Consider the following 19,713-nt stretch of genomic DNA (forward strand, 5'->3'; position numbering starts at 1 on the left):
TGGCACTGATGACTAGGGATAAGTATGGACTGTAACTCATTTCAGTCCTTTAACTTTCAGTTATATCCTCTATTTTTACTCTGAACATTTGTTACTCTTTTTATGGAAAAAATTTTGATTTCAAAAAGCAAAGAACAAATACCTGAATTAAAATTATACTATCTTTCTTATATTCGCCTATGATTACAGATATCATACTTTGCCACAGTTTTGCACAGCTATTCCTGGCCACTTAATTAGGCATAGTAGCCAAAATTCATTTTGAGAAGTCCACTGTGCTAGTCCCTGCCATTTTCTACTATATGATTGAATTAGGGGCACCTAAGTGGCTCCATTGGTTGAGCATCTGCCTGAGGCTCAAGGTCATGATCCAAGGTCTGGGGATTGATCCTTGTATTGGGCTTCCTGCCCAGCAGGGAGTCTGCTTCTCCCTCTTCCTCTGCCCCTACTCCCCCTGCAAGCTTATGTGTGCATGTGTTCTCTCTCAAATAAATACTTTAAAAAAAAAGACTGAAAAAAATAAATAAAAATTTTAAAAAGACTGAATTAGGGGCACATGGGTGGCTGAGTTGGTTAAGCATTTGGCTCAGGTCATGATCTCATCAGTCAAGGGATGGAGCCCTATACCACATTCAACACTCAGTGGGTAGTGTGCTTGAGATACTCTCCCTCTGCCTTTCTGCCCATGTGTGTGTGCTCCCTTGTTCTCAAATAATCATTAAAAAAAAAACAACAACCCTGAATTATCCTAATATTACCCCCTCCCCATTACCAAAAAAGGTCTCAGGGCCATGACTGCTGTCCCAAAACTAGAAGTAGGAAAATTTGTATCTCCAAGAGGGATGTGGCTCCCGAATACTGGCTATCGACCTTTGAAAGGCCACCAGTAGATCATTACTGAAAGATATGGCTGCCATATATTTGTTTCTCCATATTTTTTTTAGCTTGACCCACCACCTCCATGATGTTGGCCAAGTCACTTAACAGGCTGTTCTCAATGCAAGTGCCAGAAGTGGACTGTGCTTATGACAGCACCCTATAACATACACATGGTGTTCTCAGTAGTATTTTGTTTTCAAACAAACCAACCGGAAAAACAACTGATCCTTAGGTCCTTTAAAATTTCCCAGAATTGTCCTAAATTTGTACACATTGTGATATTTCTTTCCTTCATTTCCCTAAACTTCAGTGATTCAACTCAATCTCACAAAGTCCTGAATTAGAAATAAGAAAAGGACATCCCTTTAGACCTGCCCTTTTGTGGTAGTATGGAAAAGAGGAGTAAGGCTATAATTTCGCAAAATGAGACTCAGATTAAATGACTCCTGTAACTTGTACACACACATGTATGGTAGGAGAGGAGCTCTAATCCTTATCATTTGACTCAACTTTTTCCCTTCCATTATACCATTCCGCTTCTCAACGGCAAAGCAAGTCCCTCTTCAGAGACCACTTTTGTCCTGGCTTACTCTGCTACTTGAGGAACTTCAAAGATGGTCTGAAATTCATTATGGTACTAAGACTGGCTTTGCAGGCTTCCCCATATTTTGATCAGGAAGCATCTAGAACATTAGCATTATGTACAAACTTAAGAGATTATTATTTCATTTATGTGTATAAATAGCTAATATTCATTCTTTTAGGTCTAAAGATCTGAGCCAGGGTCATCTCTGAAGAAGAAGAAAATAATTTACTTACAGCAGTGCATTAGCTCTTGCACAGTAGGTTTATTGTTCTGAGTGATGCAACCCCTCCATCATTATGACAAGCAAATGACTGGCCATGTGGCTAGAGGTGGCTGGCTGTATGTGGTAGGAGAGAGCAGAACTGGGAGACCAAAGAACAAGGTGTTGCCACATTTTTTCAGCCTCTACCTTCTTGTCTGCAAAACAAGGCCACTGATTCTTGCTTCTTAGGACTTTTGGAGATTCAAGTGTAGTAGGTTAAACCCTTTGTGAATATTACATCCCTGGGCACATCTGAGGAGTCAGACTTTTAAAGGAGATACATGGGATGCCTGGGTGGCTCAGCGGTTGAGTGTCAGCCTTCGGCTCAGGGCCTGATCCTGGAGACTCAGGATTGAGTTTCATGTGGGGCTTCCTGCATGGAGCTTGCTTCTCCCTCTGTCTGTGTCTCTGCCTCTCTCTGTGTGTCTTTCATGAATAAATAAATATTAAAAAAAATAAAGGAGATACATTATAGCTTAGTGGTTAGTAGCTCAGACTCTGGAGTCAGGCTACCTGATGGGAAGAGACTATTTTTATGTCTAGGAAGATCACTTGAGGAAAGACCAGTGTCCAAGAGCATCCTCACTATAGCTTGAGCTACACTGATGGCATTCAGTGCACCTTGGTGCCTTGGTTGTCTCACAATTCCAGTCAGGCTGTGATATTCAGAATAAGGTCGGCTGCCTAAAGTACTCAGTGCTTTTTGCAAATCGAAACCTATTTGAAACCTTGGTAGTTAACTGAACTCAGTACAGGCAATCAAACTGCAGCATTTATTAGAGGGACTTTTCCTTCTTTTATGAGCCCTAAACTCTATTAGAAGAAATTTCAAGAGGCTAAAATAAAATTTCTTATTGAAGAAGGAGAAAACAAAGAAAAAGTCTTGCTAACTTGAACTGGTTAAACTGCTAAAGTTTTGGTTTTAATAGTGGGACACACAATTAGGAAAAACTGTTTACAAGATACAAAAATCCTACCTCAGAGATACTGCCCAGTTCGGTTCCAGGTCACCACAAAGAAAGCCAGTCAAATGTATTTTTGGTTTTCTAGTGCACATAAAAGTTGTATTTACACTATACATAGTCTATTAAGTGTGCAATAGCATTGTGTCTGAAGATATTTACAGATCGGGCAGCCCCGGTGGTGAAGCGGTTTGGTGCCGCCTGTGGCCTGGGGTGTGATCCTGGAGACCCGGGATCGAGTTCCACATCGGGCTCTCTGCATGGAGCCTGCTTCTCCCTCTGCCTGTGACTGTGCCTCTGTGTGTCTCTCATGAATAAATAAAATCTTAAAAAAAAAAACAAAACCAAAACTTTATTGCTAAAAAATGCTAACCATCATCTGAGCGTTCAGATAGTCCTTTTCTTTTTTTCTTAAAGCATTTTATTTATTTATTCAAGAGAGACACACAGAGAGAGGCAGAGACACAGGCAGAAGGAGAAGCAGGCTCCTTGCAGGGAGCACGATGCAGAACTTGATCCTAGGACCCCAGGATCATGCCCTGAGTAAAAGGCAGACGCTCAACCCCTGAGCCACCCAGGTGTCCCCATATAGACTCCTTTTGCTGGTTGGAGGGTCTTGCTTCCCTGTTGATGGCTGCTGACTGATCAGGGTGCTGGTCAATGAAGGCTGGGGAGGCTGCGGCAGTTTCTTAAGACAACAAAATGTTTGCCACATCAATGGACTCTCCCTTTCACGAACCGCTTCTCTGTAGCAGGCAGTAGTATTTGATAGCATTTTACCCACAGCAGAACTTCTTTCAAAACTGAGTCTGGGGATCCCTGGGTGGCGCAGCGGTTTGGCGCCTGCCTTTGGCCCAGGGCGCGATCCTGGAGAACCGGGATCGAATCCCACGTCAGGCTCCCGGTGCATGGAGCCTGCTTCTCCCTCTGCCTGTGTCTCTGCCTCTCTTTCTCTCTGTGACTATCATAAATAAATAAAAATTTAAAAAAAAACTGAGTCTGTCCTCTCAAACCTTGCAGCTGCTTTATTGACAGAGTGTATGGAACGTTCTGAATGCTTTGTTGTCGTGTCAACAGTCTTCACAGCATCCTCACCAGAAGTAGACTCCCATCTCCAGACACCACCTTCTTTGCTCATCCACGAGAAGCAACTCTTCTCATTGGTTCAAGTTTTATGATGAGTTTCTAGCAATTCAGTTCCATCTTCAGGCTCCACTTCTAATTCCAGTTCTCTCGCTGTTTGTACCCCATCTGCAGCTACTTCCTCCACTGAAGTCTTGAACCCCTCCAAGTCCTCCATGAAGGTTGGAATCAACCTCTTCCACACTCCCGTTAATGTTGCTGTTTTGACCCCTCCTGTGAATCAGGAATGTTCTCGATGTTCTCTAGAATGTTGAACCCTTTCCAGAAAGTTTCCAATTTACTTTGCCCAGACCCACCAGAGGACGCACAATCTCCAACAGCTCTAGCCCTTCAAATGTATTTCTTAAATAGTAAGACTTGAGAATTGAAATGACTCCTTGGTCCATGGGCTGCAGAAAGGATGCTGTGTTAGCAGGCGTGGAAACAACATGAATCTCCTACATCTCCACTCCATCAGAGCTTGTGGGGGACCAGGTGCTCTGCCAGTGAGCAGCAAGATTCCAAAAGGAATCTCTCTCTCTCTCTCTCTTTTTTTTTTTTTTTTCTGACCAGCAGGTCTCAACAGCTGGCTTGAAATATTCAGGCAGTCTTGTTGTAAATAAATGTGCTGACATCCGGGCTTTGTTGTTCCATTTACAGAGCACGGGCAGAGTAGAGTTAGCATACTGCTTTAGGGCCCTGGGACTTTCAGAATGGTAAGTGAGCCACTGGCTTCCACTCAGAGATACCAGCCGCATAAGCAGCTCACAAGAGAGTCAGCCTGTCCTTTGGAGCTCTGAAGCCAGGTATTGACTTCTCCTCTCTAGCTACCAAAGTTCTATGTGGTATCTTCCTCTGGTAGTGGACTCTTTTACATCTACACTGGAAATCTGATTAGTTGTTTAGTGTGGCCACCTTCATGAATGATCTTAACTGGATCTTCTGTGGAACTTGCTGCAGCTACTCCATGAGCACCTGCTGCTTCGCCTTGCACTTCTGTGTTATGGAGATGGTTTCTTTCCTTAAACCTCATGAGCCAACCTCTGCTAGCTTCAAATGTTTCTTCTGCAGCCTCCTCACCTCTTTCAGCCTCCACAGAACTGAAGGGAGTTAGGGCCTTGCTCTGGGTTAGGCTTTGGATTAGGGTAGTGTTGCACCAGGTTTGAGCTTCCCTACAGATCACTCACACTTTCTCCAGATCAGCAATTAGGCTGTTTTCTTTCCTTATCATTTGTGTGTTCCCTGGAGTAGCACTTGTCACGCCCTTCAAGATCTCTTCTTTCGCATCCACCACTTGGTTAACGGTTGGCACAAGAGGCCTAGCTTTTGGCCTCTTTCAGCTCTTGATGTGCTTTCCTCACTAAGCTGAATCATTTCTAGCTTTTGATTGATTGATTGATTGATTGAAAGATTTTATTTATTTATTCATGACAGACACAGAGAGGTAGAGACACAGGCAGAGGGAGACACATGCAGGGAGCCTGATGTGGGACTCAATCCCGGGACTCCAGGATCACACCCTGGGCCGAAAGCAGGCCCTAAACTGCTGAGCCACTCAGGGATCCCCGTAGCTTTTGATTTAAAGTGAGGAGATGTACAACTCTTCCTCTTACTTGAGCATTTACAGGCCACTGTAGGGTTAGTAACTGGCCTAATGTCTCCATTGTCGTGTCTCATGGGGAAGTCTGAGGAGAGACGGGGGAATGGCTGTCAGAAGAGCAGTGAAACAGTCAGAACATACTCCGTGTTTACTGATTAAGTTCTCCACGTTATACGGGCATATTTTGTGGCACCCCCAAGACAATTACCATAATAACATCAAAGATCACGGGTCACAGATCTGCGCAAGAAATACAATAATTATGAAAAAGTTTAAAATACCGCAAGAATTAGCAAAATGCAATACATGAGACATGAAGTGAGCAAATGCTGTTGGTAAAATGACATTGGCAGACTTGCTGGATGCGGGTTGCCAATTTGGAAAAACAGTATTTGCAAAGTACAATAAAGCAAAGTGCAGCAAAACAGGGTATGCCTGTATTGAATTATGAATTTGGAAACAAGACACAAACCCAAAGTTTACCATTTTAATGCTGTTACTTAGAAGTTGGCAAGTTCTTTCATTTCCCTGAACCTGTTCCCTCATTAGTAGATTGAGGGAGGGTGATAGGCCCTACTCTGGTTATGACAATTGAGATAATGCATTTAAAGCATTTAGCACAGTTCTTGGCTCACTATTCAGTACTGAGTACTCAGTACATATTACTAATGTTAGTTTAGGCCAAGGATGACTAACATTGTGTTTCTGACTGATTAAGAAAACTGAAACAAGGGGTGCTTGGGTGGCTTGGTTGGGCATCTGCCTTTGGCTCCAGTCATGATCCCCCCACGTCCAGATCTCTGTTTGGCAGGGAGCCTGCTTCTCCCTCTTCCTCTGTGTGCAGCTCTGCCTGCTTGTGAGCACCTGCTCACTCTCTCCCTCTCTGTCAAACAAACAAATAAAATCTTTAAAAAAAAACAAAACAAAACAAGTTGATGGTGTCTGAAATTAAATTTAGAATAAGGGGCAGCCCCGGTAGCGCAGCGGTTTAGCACCGCCTGCAGCCCAGGGTGTGATCCTGGAGACCCGGGATTGAGTCCCACATCGGGCTCTCTGCATGGAGCCTGCTTCTCCTTCTGCCTGTGTCTCTGCCTCTCTCTCTCTCTGTGTCTCTCATGAATAAATAAATAAAATATTAAAAAAATAAATAAATAAATTTAGAATAAGGAAAAAAAAGTGATTTTGTTGTGTATTTTTTTTTTTAAGATTTTATTTATTCATGAGAGACACAGAGAGAGAGAGAGACAGAGACACAGGCAGAGGGAGAAGCAGGCTCCATGCAGGAAGCCTGACATGGGACTCAATCCCCGGTCTCCAGGATCAGGCCCTGGGCCGAAGGCGGCGCTAAACCGCTGAGCCACCTGGGCTGCCCTTTTGCATGTTTTATAACTGTTTAAAAATTAGAACTATAGCCCGAGATTCTTATAAAGCTTTCTTGTGCAGGGGAGCAACATTTGTTGAATCTGTGGGACCAAAACAACGATGAGCAATTGCTTATATAGCACTTGAAGATAAAAACAACCATGGAGGGGCACCCAAGTGACTCAGTCCATTGAGTGTCCGACTCTTGGTTTTGACTCAGGTTGTATCTAAGAGTCATGGGATTGAGCCCCACATGGGTTCTGTGCTCGACAGGGAGTTTGCCTGGGTATTGTCTCTCCCTCTGTCATCCCCCACCCCTGTACTAAATAAATACTTTTTTTTAAGTTAAAAAAAGGGACGCCTGGGTGGCTCAGCGGTTGAGCGTCTGTCTTCGGCTCAGGACGTGATCCCGGGATCCAGGATCGAGTCCCACATCGGGCTCCCTGCATGGAGCCTGCTTCTCCCTCCACCTGTGTCTCTTCCCCCACCCCCTCTCTGTGTGTCTCTCATGAATAAATATATAAAATCTTAAAAAAAAAAACTATCAAACATGTATCTATTAATGGGAGAGCCTCACTGAACAGCTAGCCTACCATATCAACATTATTACCATCCCACCTCCTCCAGAAGCCTTTCCTAACCATTTCAGCACACGGTGATCTTTCCCAAGAACTCTTAAAGCTTACTGACCCCTTTTAGCCTCAAAAAAGCACTGAGGCAGTTACTTAAACTATCCTGTGGCTATCTTCTCTCAACTGGGCAGCGTTCAGGGCCAGTGCACACAGGAAGCTGGGGTGGGCCTTCAGGAGAAAGACGAGAGTTCAAATCTTATCAAGAAAGCATTCTTTCAAAATACTCTCCTGCGTATTCAAGAGAAGGTGCTGATATACTAAATGTCTTTGTTGTTCTGTGATGGAGCATTGGAGAATAGATGGATTAGGGTGGAAAATAACTGCCTTAGCCAACACTCCCCAGAGAATTAAAAATTGCAAAATATATCCTTGAGGAATAAATGGCAAAAATCTTTTTTTTTTTTTTTAAGATTTTATTTATTCATGAGAGAGAGAGAGAGGCAGAGACACAGGCAGAGCAAGAAACAGGCTCCATGCAGGGAGCCTGACGTGGGACTCGATCCCAGGTCTCCAGGATCAGGCCCTGGGCTGAAGGCGGTGCTAAACCGCTGAGCCACCCGGGCTGCCCAATGGCAAAAATCTTAACAGATATTGGTGCCTGACTGGCTCAGTTGAGGGAGTGTGCAACTCTTGATGCCAGGGTTGTGAATTTGAACCCCAAGCTAGATGTAGAAAAATTCTTTAAAAATAAAAACTTAAAAAAAAAATCTTAACAGACAAGACAGAGAACTTCAAATAGTGCCTGTGTTGAATGGAAATAAGAAATGTAGACAGAGATGATTTACCTGGGCTCTGCTAAGGAAATGAAAATAAAAGAATGAGAGAATATAAATACAGAAATTTCTAAGAAATAAAGGGATTTCTAAGGTAGTAGGTTTATCTGTCATACTCTTACATAAAACACTGAAACCTTCTCTCAATTTAGTAGATGTTTGCTGAGGTTCTGCTGTGTACCGAGTAATTATAATTCTATCGAACATTTGAGAGCTTACCATTCCTAGGCCTGTTTCTTCTGACTAGTAAAGTGGTCTTTACCAAGACAGACTCATCCATAGTGAAAGCAGGGATGGGAGTTTGTCTTGTTGGAGCACTAGGGAACACATGAACTGGGGTGGGAAGCCAATATTTCATCCTATTCTCTTTACGGAGTAGGAAATTGGAAAGGGATCCTTGGGAAACAAAAGGCTGAAATCTTAACAGACTTCCTTTGCACAGCCTCTGAATCCACCCTGAAGGTCTCCTCTGCTTGCAGGCATCAGAAGTTGAGAGACAACTCTCCATGCAAGTCCATGCCCTCAGAGAAGACTTTCGGGAGAAAAACTCATCAACCAACCAGCACATCATCAGGCTTGAAAGCCTTCAGGCTGAGGTGAGCCTTCCCATGTGGCAGTGCTTGAAGATGGAAGTGCTTTTCTCAGTGGAGGCACTGTGCTAGATGTTTTGGATAAGGAGTCTTCTGAACTGGGAAACAAAACCCTGCTATATGTAAATTCTCTAAAGAGAGATGTATCTGTAGAAACTAAATGAGAAACATTCGATTCATGTTGCAGTGGGTAGCCTGTTGTCTGGAAGAATAATGTTGCTCAGAGTTACTGCTGAGTGTGTTGAAATCATGAATGACCTACTTTTACTGAATGTGTTGATTGGTCCAAAAACATTCTTGCCAATCCTAAATAGAAGATGGGAAAGAGCATTTTCCCTTTCTCCGTTCCATTTAGGTCCAGTTCAGTCTACTTTGATGGGATCTCTTATATTCTCACATATAAAATGAGAGAAACACAAGTAGCTACCTCATCGGGTTGTTGTATTTGATGAATTAATACATGAAAAGCACTCAATGTGGAGTGTTTGAGAGGCCAGAGCATGGTAGTCAGGGTCTGTGGCCCTCAGTGGGCCAGAGGGAAAGAAAAAGTAGCACTTAAGGTCCAACTCAGTGAGAACCCAGTTGTGGGAGGTGAGGAGAGGGGAGTCTTATCACCAACCCAAATGGGCTCTTCCCCGCCAGAGGCTTGCACCTAATCTGATCCTAAGGGCCCTTAAGCTAGTTTGTCTGGACAGCAACCCTTTGGCTAAGTTACACTTAAAGGGATGGTCTAGAGCCAAATGAACGCACACACCCCCTGTGGTTAAGGAATCAGTAGGTGTAGTCAGGCCCAGAGAAACCCAGATGGCTGCTCCCTTTTTTTGGAAATGACCTGAAGATGTTTTTCCTAAAGTCTGTCAATATCTTCTCTTTTCTCCTGCCTGTCATTCCCTTCCCTTCTCCCTTCCCTTGGAAATACTACTGGTATTGAGCAGCAGGTTCTTGAAGTAAGTAGTTGGTTCTGGTGGGGTTTGGCATGCCTGTCTGTGACCACTTGTGTGCATGACTTGCCGTTCAACTGCCTTTACCAAGGTCTGACTCCTTCGAGTTGCCTGTTTTCCTCTTCCCTCTGCTTACTCTTTCAAGACCTTCGTGACTCAGAGTCATTCCCAAGAATGTTAATTGGCAGATTTGGTCACAAGTCTCAGGGTGTATAGGGTGGAGTTAGGCAGTGCCGATGCCTTACTTCATCCAGTAACACTGCTACTTTAAAAAGCCAACCTATGAAATTATTTAAGCATGTTTCCTCATGGAGCTCTGAACTTCTACGTTTTTTTAAAAGGGCTAGGATTGCCTGTTGGAACTGTATTATCTCATTATTTCACTGAGTGGAACTTGAGAAACAAAGATTATTCATGGAAGGAAAATATAAAGGTCAGAGGGTATTTAAATGAAAATCAACTAGAGTAAGAATTTCTTCATGTGGGTAAAATGCTTCAGTGTGGGGAATAGTGGCCGCATTCAGAAAGAGCTCTATTCCTTTTTGTCCCTTACCCAGGTGCACACTTGAGACAGTATTTCTTTGTTTGGCCAGATACCTGATCTCTCTGAACAAAGGCCACATACTTCATTTCCCCAGGACAGCATCCTATCTGATTGATTGGTGGCCAGGGAAGATCTCTGCCCTCTGAACAGAATTCTAGTGTGGCAAGTGAGAAGAGGCAAAAAGCAGAAGGAAAGGTGGATTTCAGAGAACTTCAGACATGTTAGACATTCATTTCCAGATCTCCCAGGAAAGAAATGGACTGTTCTCCAAGCCAAACTGGAATGCATGGAGAACATCTTAGCCATGTTGGGAGCAAGAAGCTGGTTAAGGGATGAGCCCAGCAGGGAACTGATAGTCAGGAGGAGCCAGTGGGACCTGCCTGCAGGACTTGGGAAGGCTTCCATAGCCCCTGAGTGGGGCAGTGTTCTTGGGGTGAAGCATCACTGACCTTGTGGAATGCTGGCACAGCTCCTGAGCCTATAGACTGTGAGGCCAAAAGGCTTGGCATATCTTTTCTCCTTTCCTTTGTTTTCTCACAGACATTGAAGAGACTAGACAGGCCTTACTAAAAGAAGATTTATATCTCTTGAGACTGGATAGCTATGCAGTGTACAGACATACCAACCTGTTTAATAAAAGGAGTGCAATTGCTCCTATTCATAGATTACTTGCTCAGGCAAAAAGACACTTTGAGTAAAATCAGTTACTATGTCCATGTCCTGTTCCTTCCAGGACACAGGCTGATGCAGGCACTACTTTGTTTTCTGTACCCTGCTGGCTCCCACATTAACGTGGGGCACCAGGTCTGTACTGCCTGGTGATCCAGACCTGTTAGCAGTAGGGGAAAGTACAGAAGAGAGCCATCAAAGTGTATGACAAGATAGCAGCTCAAGAGGCTGTCTCAGGCATTTTCCTGAAAAGGAAGAATGGAATGGAGGGTGGGTTCCACTCCCCCATAAATTGTGGGATTGAGGTGAAGTCACGGGCAGGCAAGGTGGAGCCCTTCGCTGTCTTATCTGTGGAATTTCCAGAACACTGACCTTCCCTTCCTCTGCCTGGCATCCCACATTCCAGCTTCCCCAAAGCTCATCTCCCACCCCTTCCCAGACAGGTTTCTAGCAGGGAGGGGCTTTCTCTTCAGCTCAGGAGTTTGCAGCTGTTCTTTCAGGGATGGGGGCCCCTGGACAGACACTTGCCTTCATGTTTGAGGCTAGTGCCTCTTTTCCTCCTCCTCAGCCTGGGTGTGACTGCCCACCACTCCTGTGACTCTCCACCCTTTCAGATCAAGATGCTGTCAGATCGGAAACGGGAGCTTGAGCATCGTCTCAGTGCCACCTTACAGGAGAACGACCTGCTGCAGGGGACCGTGGAGGAGCTACAGGACCGGGTGCTTGTCCTGGAGAGACAAGGCCATGACAAAGACCTCCAGGTACTGCGGCAAAGAAGCTGTCCTGTAGGGCCAGGGCCAGATGAAAGGCTTATCTGCCTAACCAGCACCCCATCAGGGGTCAGGACAGGATAAAGGCAAGGCCCCTCTGTTGGCCTTGTCATTGTTCTCCTTGGGCACTCACCAGCTAGGCCAGTCTGGCTCTGCCGAAAACAAACACATTGCTACCCACGGGTCATCTTTCCAATTTGTTCTGAGCCAATGGCCCCTGGAGCAATTTCTGAGAGTTCTTTCTGGGCTGTTAACATGACTGGAACATGGGGCGTGTCATTCTGCCTCCTAGGGTTTGTGAAATCTGCTAGAGATTTCAGAGGGAGCCTATGACTTTCTGTGCTTGGCTCACGATGCTCTTTGCGGCTGCTTTCCCAGGCTCATGCACTTAGCTTGCACTGAGCAGAATTCAAGAAGCTGCCTGCTGAACACAGCAAGACTTACATCCTGCTTCTAACAGTTACTAGAAAAGGCATAGGTTGACCCCTTTGTGAACCTAATTGGCCTCTTTTTCCTTCCTAAAGGAAAGTGCTTCGTGGCCATATTTGTCCTTATTTGGGACCTGCCACTAGTCCTCAGCTGAATCCCCAGGCTCACACTTGACAACCCCCTAAACAAAGATAACCGCTCCTAGCCTCCTCAGAAATAGTGTGTGACATCTGCTACAAAGGCAGCTTTGCCATAGTGGCCTAGGAGCACCTGGGGCCAGTGGCTAAGAGTGTACTGCTCCCCCTTGGGTACCCTCTGAGCATGCCAGCCAGTGGGGGAGATTGCAACAATGTCATTCATGTGGAGGCGGTCAGCCAAGCCCCAGATGAATCTCTCCCCAAAGACCAAGCCACGGCAGACCCCACTGGGCTCAGTGGTCAGCCATTGAGGAGAGCTGTAGGATGTGGGATAAAGTAACATCTTAAGCTAACATCACTTGTTATTGACACCATCAGCTAAGCTGCCATCTGAGTAATTAATGTCTTTCAGGGCAAATGAGCAGTATTACACCTTCCATGGTTTTTTTGTTTTTTGTTTTTTGGTTTTTTTTTTTTTGGTACCTTCAGCTTAGAACTTTGCATACAGTAGGGCCTCTATAAATGTTGAAAAGAGAATGATGCTGGCCAAAGCCTCATAGCTATTCTCAAGGTGGAAAAGAGTTGGCTCATACTCTAAGCTGATGATGATAATAGTGGTGAACATTTGTATACTTCTTTACAGGGAACAGGGTGCTTTTGTATACATTCTAAAATTGAGGCTTAGAAAAAAGTGGATCATTTACCAAAGTATTATAGTTAAGTCCTGGTAGAATTGAAATTAGAGCCCTCCCACCTGCTTCACGTGGTGCTCAATGATAACATCTAGTGCATCCCTTGCTTCTGCCAGTCAGTGTCTCACCAGAATTTCTTACACCATCAGGCATTCTTCTGAGGTTGAGTATGAAGAAGGAAGAGAAATACAGGAAAACGGGTAAATGACCCCTGCCTAAAAGAGCCTTTCAGTCTAGCTTGAATTCACAAATGAGAAATCCTTATATCAAACCAAGAATTGGGGACCGAAGGATGGGGAAGAGCAGGACCAGCGTGCACCATCCAGTCCCTGGCTAGCACTGTGGGTTGTAAGCTCTCTGGCAGAAGGAGCTCCAGGTCACACCACATTTACATTCTCACTGTCCGCACATCCACTGTCTTCTGGCTACGTTCTTCAAGGATGAGAGTTAGTGCCCCCACATCCTTTTTTTTTTTTTTTTTAAGATTTTATTTATTTATTCATGACAGACAGAGACAGAGGCAGAGGGAAAGAGGGAGAGAAGCAGGCTCCATGCAGGAGCCTGACGTGGGACTCGATCCGTGGTCTCCAGGATCACGCCCCGAGCTGCAGGCAGCGCTAAACCGCTAGGCCACCGGGGCTGTCCAGTGCCCCCACATCCTATATCAAGTCAGGCAGTGTACGCTTTGATTGGTAGAATCTGGGTTTGTGGGCTGAATTCTTATCTTTCCCACCTTTTTGTGATTCTTTTCCTTCAGCTCATACGAAATTTTCCTTAAGCTGCTGCTAATTAACAGTGTCCTCCAGAAAGCCCTTTCTGTTGCTGACATGGCCTGTACTGAATACAGAAATAAAAATGCCAACTTGTCCAGGTAGTAATTGAGGGGTCTAAATCAGACTTGTGGAAGGTAGAGCTGGTGGCTTTAGAATATATATAATAATTCCATGATTTTAATCCTTTGTTTCAGATAAAGGACGAGAAGAAGGCTGAATAGGCAGGGCATCAGGCCTACATGACCAGGGTAGCCCCTGTCTTTAGTTCACTCTCTCCAGTTCACTATGTAGTTGGGGTTCTACTATCTAATGTGGATTTTTAAACCACCAATCAACTCCAGCTCTAGTTATTTTTCAGACTGACAATAGGTATAACAATTATTATTTGTTGAATACCCAATAAATTAAAAAACTGGACATTTTTCTGAACTCTTAATACCCAGTAAAGCGGGATCCCTGGGTGGCGCAGTGGTTTGGCGCCTGCCTTTGGCCCAGGGCGTGATTCTGGAGACCCAGGATCAAATCCCACATCGGGCTCCCGGTGCATGGAGCCTGCTTCTCCCTCTGCCTATGTCTCTGCCTCTCTCTCTCTCTGTGTGTGTGACTATCATAAATAAATAAAAATTAAAAAAAATTAAAAAAAAATACCCAGTAAAGGATTTTGTCCCTCTAAGGACCACTTAAATGCCATATATGACTCGATTCATATCCACGTGGGCATCTTACAGATATGTGCAGGAGCCTTGTCCCAGGATTTCATCAGCAGAAAACATAGCCCCCACTCTGTGGGGTGACCCAGGAAGCAGGTGGCCTGCAATATAGACTGCTTTGACACTTAACATCATACCATAGTCTTAGTTCCCTCAGTGTGAAATGGGAGGGGGCTCCCACTTGCACCCACTCTAGGGGCATGAGCATTGTAAGCTTAAACCTAGTGTACTACACCAACACAGGAATTTGGTGTCTTTCTTATTTGTACATATATAAATACATTTAGTGTCATCTTTGTTATACAAAATATGGTATTTCTTATTTTAGAGATTTCTTATATTTAATAGACTCCTCTGGTTCAGTTTTTCTGCATATGCTTGTGGATCAGTTATTGACCAGAGAGGGCAGACCTGTTCTGGTCTTTTGCTCTCTCACTGTTATAATTAATTAAGCATCCTCTAGTGTGCATGAGTAATTGAACTAATCTTGTCCAGTGCATAAGAACTTGTACTTGTCTGTGCTGAGCTTCTCCTGCTGAGATGTACGTGGAGTTGCTTAGAAAATAATTGTAAAGCATTTTGCTTATTAGTATGCCATTTGTAATTGTGCCAAATGCTTCCTAGGAATGTCCTTTTTTTTTTTTTTTTTTTTTAACCCTACTTTCTTCTTTCTGAGTTTTCTCAAAACTGGGGCTGGAGGAGTTCCCACTGACCAGCAGGTATTGCTGATCCATGGGAACTCTGTAGAAAGAGCAAGGTTGCCAGTTCCATTTTCATTCTCTGAGCAGCCAGGCTCCAGACTCTTCCTAGTTAAGGTACATCCGGATCACTGGTGCCATTAGGCAACTGTTGTCTGATGCTGATCAGCAGAGGCAAGGCCCTAGGACACCTAAAGTATTGGCTAGAGGCTCTGCAAGGCAGCTTGCCTCATTCATGAGAATGACAGAGCTCTGAGTTGCTACCCACTGCTGCTCAGTGTCTGCATTGCTGCAGGAGCCACAAGCCGATCTGGCCAGTAGTCTGGAACAGGCAGTAACATGTCTGCTCTATTTTTAATGAACAGGGGTAACCCCAGAAATCCTTTGTTATAAAAGAATAAATTAGTTAAAATTAAATCCCAGGAAACTCTTTTCTCCTGCCCCCCCCCCACTGCCCCACCCCAAAATCTCTTAAAAAGGGGTGGGTGGGCAGTCCACAAATACGGGAGTGGAAACATTGCTCTTGTGTAGGTGTATGTGCATAATGGTTAGCAAGCAGATGAAAATTCTGCAGTTAGGATCTGTTGTGTTAAAAGCAAGTGTAGTGATGGAGTGCACTAGTAGAGTACAATGTTTAGCAGCCATGGTGGAGTCAACATTGAGCAGTGCTAATCTTAGCAGGTAGCAGGGCCCTGTTTGGACTCCACAGGAAAGAGGCCACAGAGCATGCAGAGAGGAGTGAAGTAGCAGTAGCAGGAGAGAGGGAAGGAGCCCAGGCCTGTAAGTCACGATGGCTGCACTGCTGTCCCTTCTATCACTGGCATCCCTCTCCTCCTCTGAGCCACACATGCTGCATAAGACCCCTCCCAGGCCTGGCCTTATCTGTAAACTGAGATACGACACAGACAGTAGGCAGAGACCACTTTTCTCATGGGTTTGGGAGTTCTTGGTGTTTCTACCCAGATGTTATTCCAAATCCTACCCCTAACTTCATTACAGACAGCCCTTTTCCCCTTAAATTTTTTCACTAAAATACAACATACATACAGTAAAGCATACAAATCTTAAGTGGACATCCCAGTGAATTTTTACAAATATATACCCCTGTGTAACCACCTCCCAGAGCAAGATAAAGCCCATTATCAGCACCCTGCAGACTTCCCTTTTGTGCCTCCCAGTCAGTACCCTGGTAGTTCTCAAAGGCAGACTTCTCTTCCACTTTTATCTCTTCTATCTCAATGAAGTTTCAGAATTTTTTATGGAACACCTGGGTGGCTCGGTTGAATAAGCTTCTGCCTTTGGCTCAGGTCATGCTCCTGGGTTCCTGGGACTGAGCCCTACATTGGGCCCCCTGCTCAGCAGGGAGTCTGCTTCTCCCTCTACCCCTACTCCTGCTCACTTTCTCTCTCTCAAATAAATAAATAAATCTTTTTAAAAAGAGAACTTTTTAATATTATAAATGAATTCTATATTACATATTGTTTTATGTCTGGCTTTTCCTTGACATTATGTCTATGAAATCCATCCATGTTATGGCATATAGTAGCAGTGTGTTCTTCCATTTTTCACTGCTGTATAGTATTCCAGTTTGACTATATCTCTCCATTCTATATTGGCATTTGGATGATTTCCCATTTGTGGCTCTTAAGAATAATGCTGCTGTAGACATCCTTTCTATCTTACGGGCACATACACAGCCATTTGTGTTGGGTCTGCACCTACAAATGAACTTCTGGGCCATGAGATAGCTGCGTATTCCACCCAGTAGAAAAGCCAGTTACCCCAGAGTGGTTGTACATCTTCACTCTCAACAGCGGGGAGACTCTCGGGTGTTCCACATCCTCATCAACACTTGGTATCATTATTTTATTATTTATTTTAGTCATTCTGGTGAGAATTGTACCTTACTCTGTGTGCCTTTATATGTGGTGTGTTCATTTTTTTAGTATGGAGAATTTTATACAAATTCAAAAGTAAAATAGTGTGATGATGCCCCATGTACCCCATTGCCAGCTGTACAAATCATTGAGTCCCAGCCAGTCCTGCTCCAAGTTCATTACATCTACCTGTTTCTCTTTTGTATTATTCTGAAGTAAATCCCAGAATTTTTATACTTTATCTATAAATAAAGAATACCTCTAAGTGATAAGAACTTGAAAAAAAAAAAAAACATAGCCATGAGGGGCACTGGGGTGGCTCAGTCAGTTAAGCCTCTGCCTTCAGCTCAGGTTGTGATCCTGGGGTCCTAGGATCGAGCCCCATGTTGAGCCCCTTGCTCAGTGGGGAATGTGCTTCTCCCCCCACCCCCCGTCCTCCTCTCTCTCTCTCTCTCACACACACAAATGAATAAAATCTTAGAAAAAAATAGCCATAGGACTATTATATCTAAGGAATAAAAACAATATTTTCCCTGTTTTTTTCTACTTTTTATTTTTCTAAGTAGGCTCCACGTCCAACATGGGGCTCGAAATCACAACCCCAAGATCAAGAGTCACATGTTCTACAAACTGAGCCAGCCAGGTGCCCCTGCAATATATTCTTAATATTAAATAGCCAGTGCTCAAATTTTTAAACTGAATTATAAATGTCATAATTGGTTTTCACATTTATTCCTTGAATCAAGATACAAATTAAAATAAGCCTACACATTGCAGTTATTATGTCTCTTAAGTCTCTTTTAATCTATAGATTCTCCCTTTATCCTTTCTTTTTTTCTTAAAATGTGTATGTCGAAGAAGCTGAGCTGTTGGTCCTGTAGAATTTCCCAAATCTGAAGTTTACTGCCCGCACACACACCCCTAGCGTAATCTAGCACGTTCTCTCGGTATTTTTCTATAAATTGGTGGTTGGACCTAGAATCATGATCAGATTCAGGGTCATGTTTTCTTGTTTGTTTTTGGCTTGGGAAAGCCTCACTACCGTTTGTTGTCTCTTTGACAGCTACATCAAAGCCAGCTGGAGCTTCAGGAGGTACGACTGTCCTATCGGCAGCTGCAGGTGAAAGTGGAAGAACTGGCTGAGGAGAGGAGTCTGCAGAGCTCTGCTGCCACCAGCACGTCCCTCCTGTCTGAGATAGAGCAGAGCATGGAGGCTGAGGAGCTGGAGCAAGAGAGGGAGCAGGTACTGATACCCTGTCACTCTGGCATGAGAGGTTGCCCAGGGATCCCCTAGGGGCAGTCCCCAGACTTCAGGAGCCAGTCTGCGTCGTCACCTGGTGCCTCCTGTTTCTACTTTATCCCAGCCAGGGCCCTGGCCCTATACCTGCCTAAGCCTTGGCCTGCTGGCTAGAGACATCAGGAAGCAAGCCCTGACCAAAGCATGTCCCAGGCTCACTGTTGCCCCAGCGCCTCTTAGGAAATGCTTTTTGGCTAATCCTCAGCCTGCTACCTCCTACTAACTGGGTTCTAGAACATTCATGATCCATTCAGTTGGCTATTTTTTCATGCTACTCCTAACCACTCACTTCCCTAATCATGACTTCTAGCAAAGGAACCAACAATAAAAGAAGGGCTTTTTATGACAAATGATAGGGGAGTAGAGGGCTGGGGTGTTAATAATTGGGAGTCTGGATAGATGTACTGGGCTCAGAATAAGTATCAGTATTTCTTGGGACAGAGGATTTAAAAAAGAAAAACTCCTTTTCTTGGAACTAGTCTCTTGGGTGCCAGTATGCTAGGTTCCTACACTAGAAAATGATGAGCAGCCAGCAGTCTTCTCTAGAGTCTGTAATCAGGAACGATTCTTTGTGGAGCAGCTAAGACTGCAGCTCTGGGAGGCCTACTGCCAGGTTCGCTATCTCTGCTCCCACCTCCGAGGGAATGACAGTGCCGACTCGGCCGTCTCTACGGACTCCTCGATGGATGAGTCTTCCGAAACCTCGTCTGCCAAGGATGTGCCAGCCGGCAGCTTGCGCACTGCCCTGAGCGAGCTCAAGAGGCTGATACAGAGCATCGTGGATGGCATGGAGCCCACGGTAAGTGGCCGGGCCAAGAAGCCCCTCACCCTACACGACCTGGCTGGTCGGAGGCTGAAGGCAAGTGCGGGGGATGAGGTTAACCCTGGAAGCAGAACCTTACAAAATCTGCAAGAATTTCTTGTCTGAGCCCTTATTGCCTGAGAGCACTGAACACTGGTGATGGGGCAGAGTGTCAGGGAATGGAAGTTCCTTGGTCATCTTCCTGAAGACACTGGCGTGTGTGTGGAGCCCCTTCTCCATGTGTTTAAGTCCAGGCCATAGTGGCCTCGAGTTCAAGGGCTTTCCTTAGAAGCTTTGAGTAGAGGAATTTGGATCCAGCTGCAAACTGCAAATTTCTTTTCATTGGTCCTAGTGGTGGAGTTAGCTGTGAATAGGCAAACTTAAAAGATCTTAAACTCAAAAGATATAGGGGAGCACAGAAAGTTGAGAAGATCAACAATGGCCTTTTAGAATTCCAGGTGCGGCTCCTCTTAAGGAGAGGAAAGTTCCTGTGGGCCTCCTGGGCAGGCTGGCGTTTCTTCCAGCTTCGTGACAGATTTCTGCCGTACTTACTCTGCATTCACACCCCCGGCTCTCAGGCAGTTGTTTCTCTGCAGGGCCCACCCT

The 19,713-nt window shown here is 44.7% G+C and overlaps 1 protein-coding gene across 6 annotated transcripts in view; it reads left to right on the forward strand.

Annotated features, from left to right (window-relative positions):
* Window positions 1–19,713, forward strand: part of BICDL1 (BICD family like cargo adaptor 1) — a 103,817-nt gene that overhangs the window by 67,888 nt on the left and 16,216 nt on the right. For all 6 annotated transcript variants that reach the window (XR_013366630.1, XR_013366631.1, XM_077875881.1 and 3 more), the window contains exons 3-6: window positions 8,658–8,774; window positions 11,537–11,683; window positions 18,072–18,251; window positions 18,886–19,104. Coding sequence is in view for 4 of the 6 variants with exons in the window: in XM_077875881.1 (XP_077732007.1) it covers window positions 8,658–8,774; window positions 11,537–11,683; window positions 18,072–18,251; window positions 18,886–19,104 (663 nt within the window). In the remaining 2 variants the exon portion in view is untranslated. The remainder of the gene's footprint in view (window positions 1–8,657; window positions 8,775–11,536; window positions 11,684–18,071; window positions 18,252–18,885; window positions 19,105–19,713) is intronic.

Source organism: Canis aureus, chromosome 27 (assembly GCF_053574225.1).
Source record: "Canis aureus isolate CA01 chromosome 27, VMU_Caureus_v.1.0, whole genome shotgun sequence".
Lineage (NCBI taxonomy): Eukaryota > Metazoa > Chordata > Mammalia > Carnivora > Canidae > Canis > Canis aureus.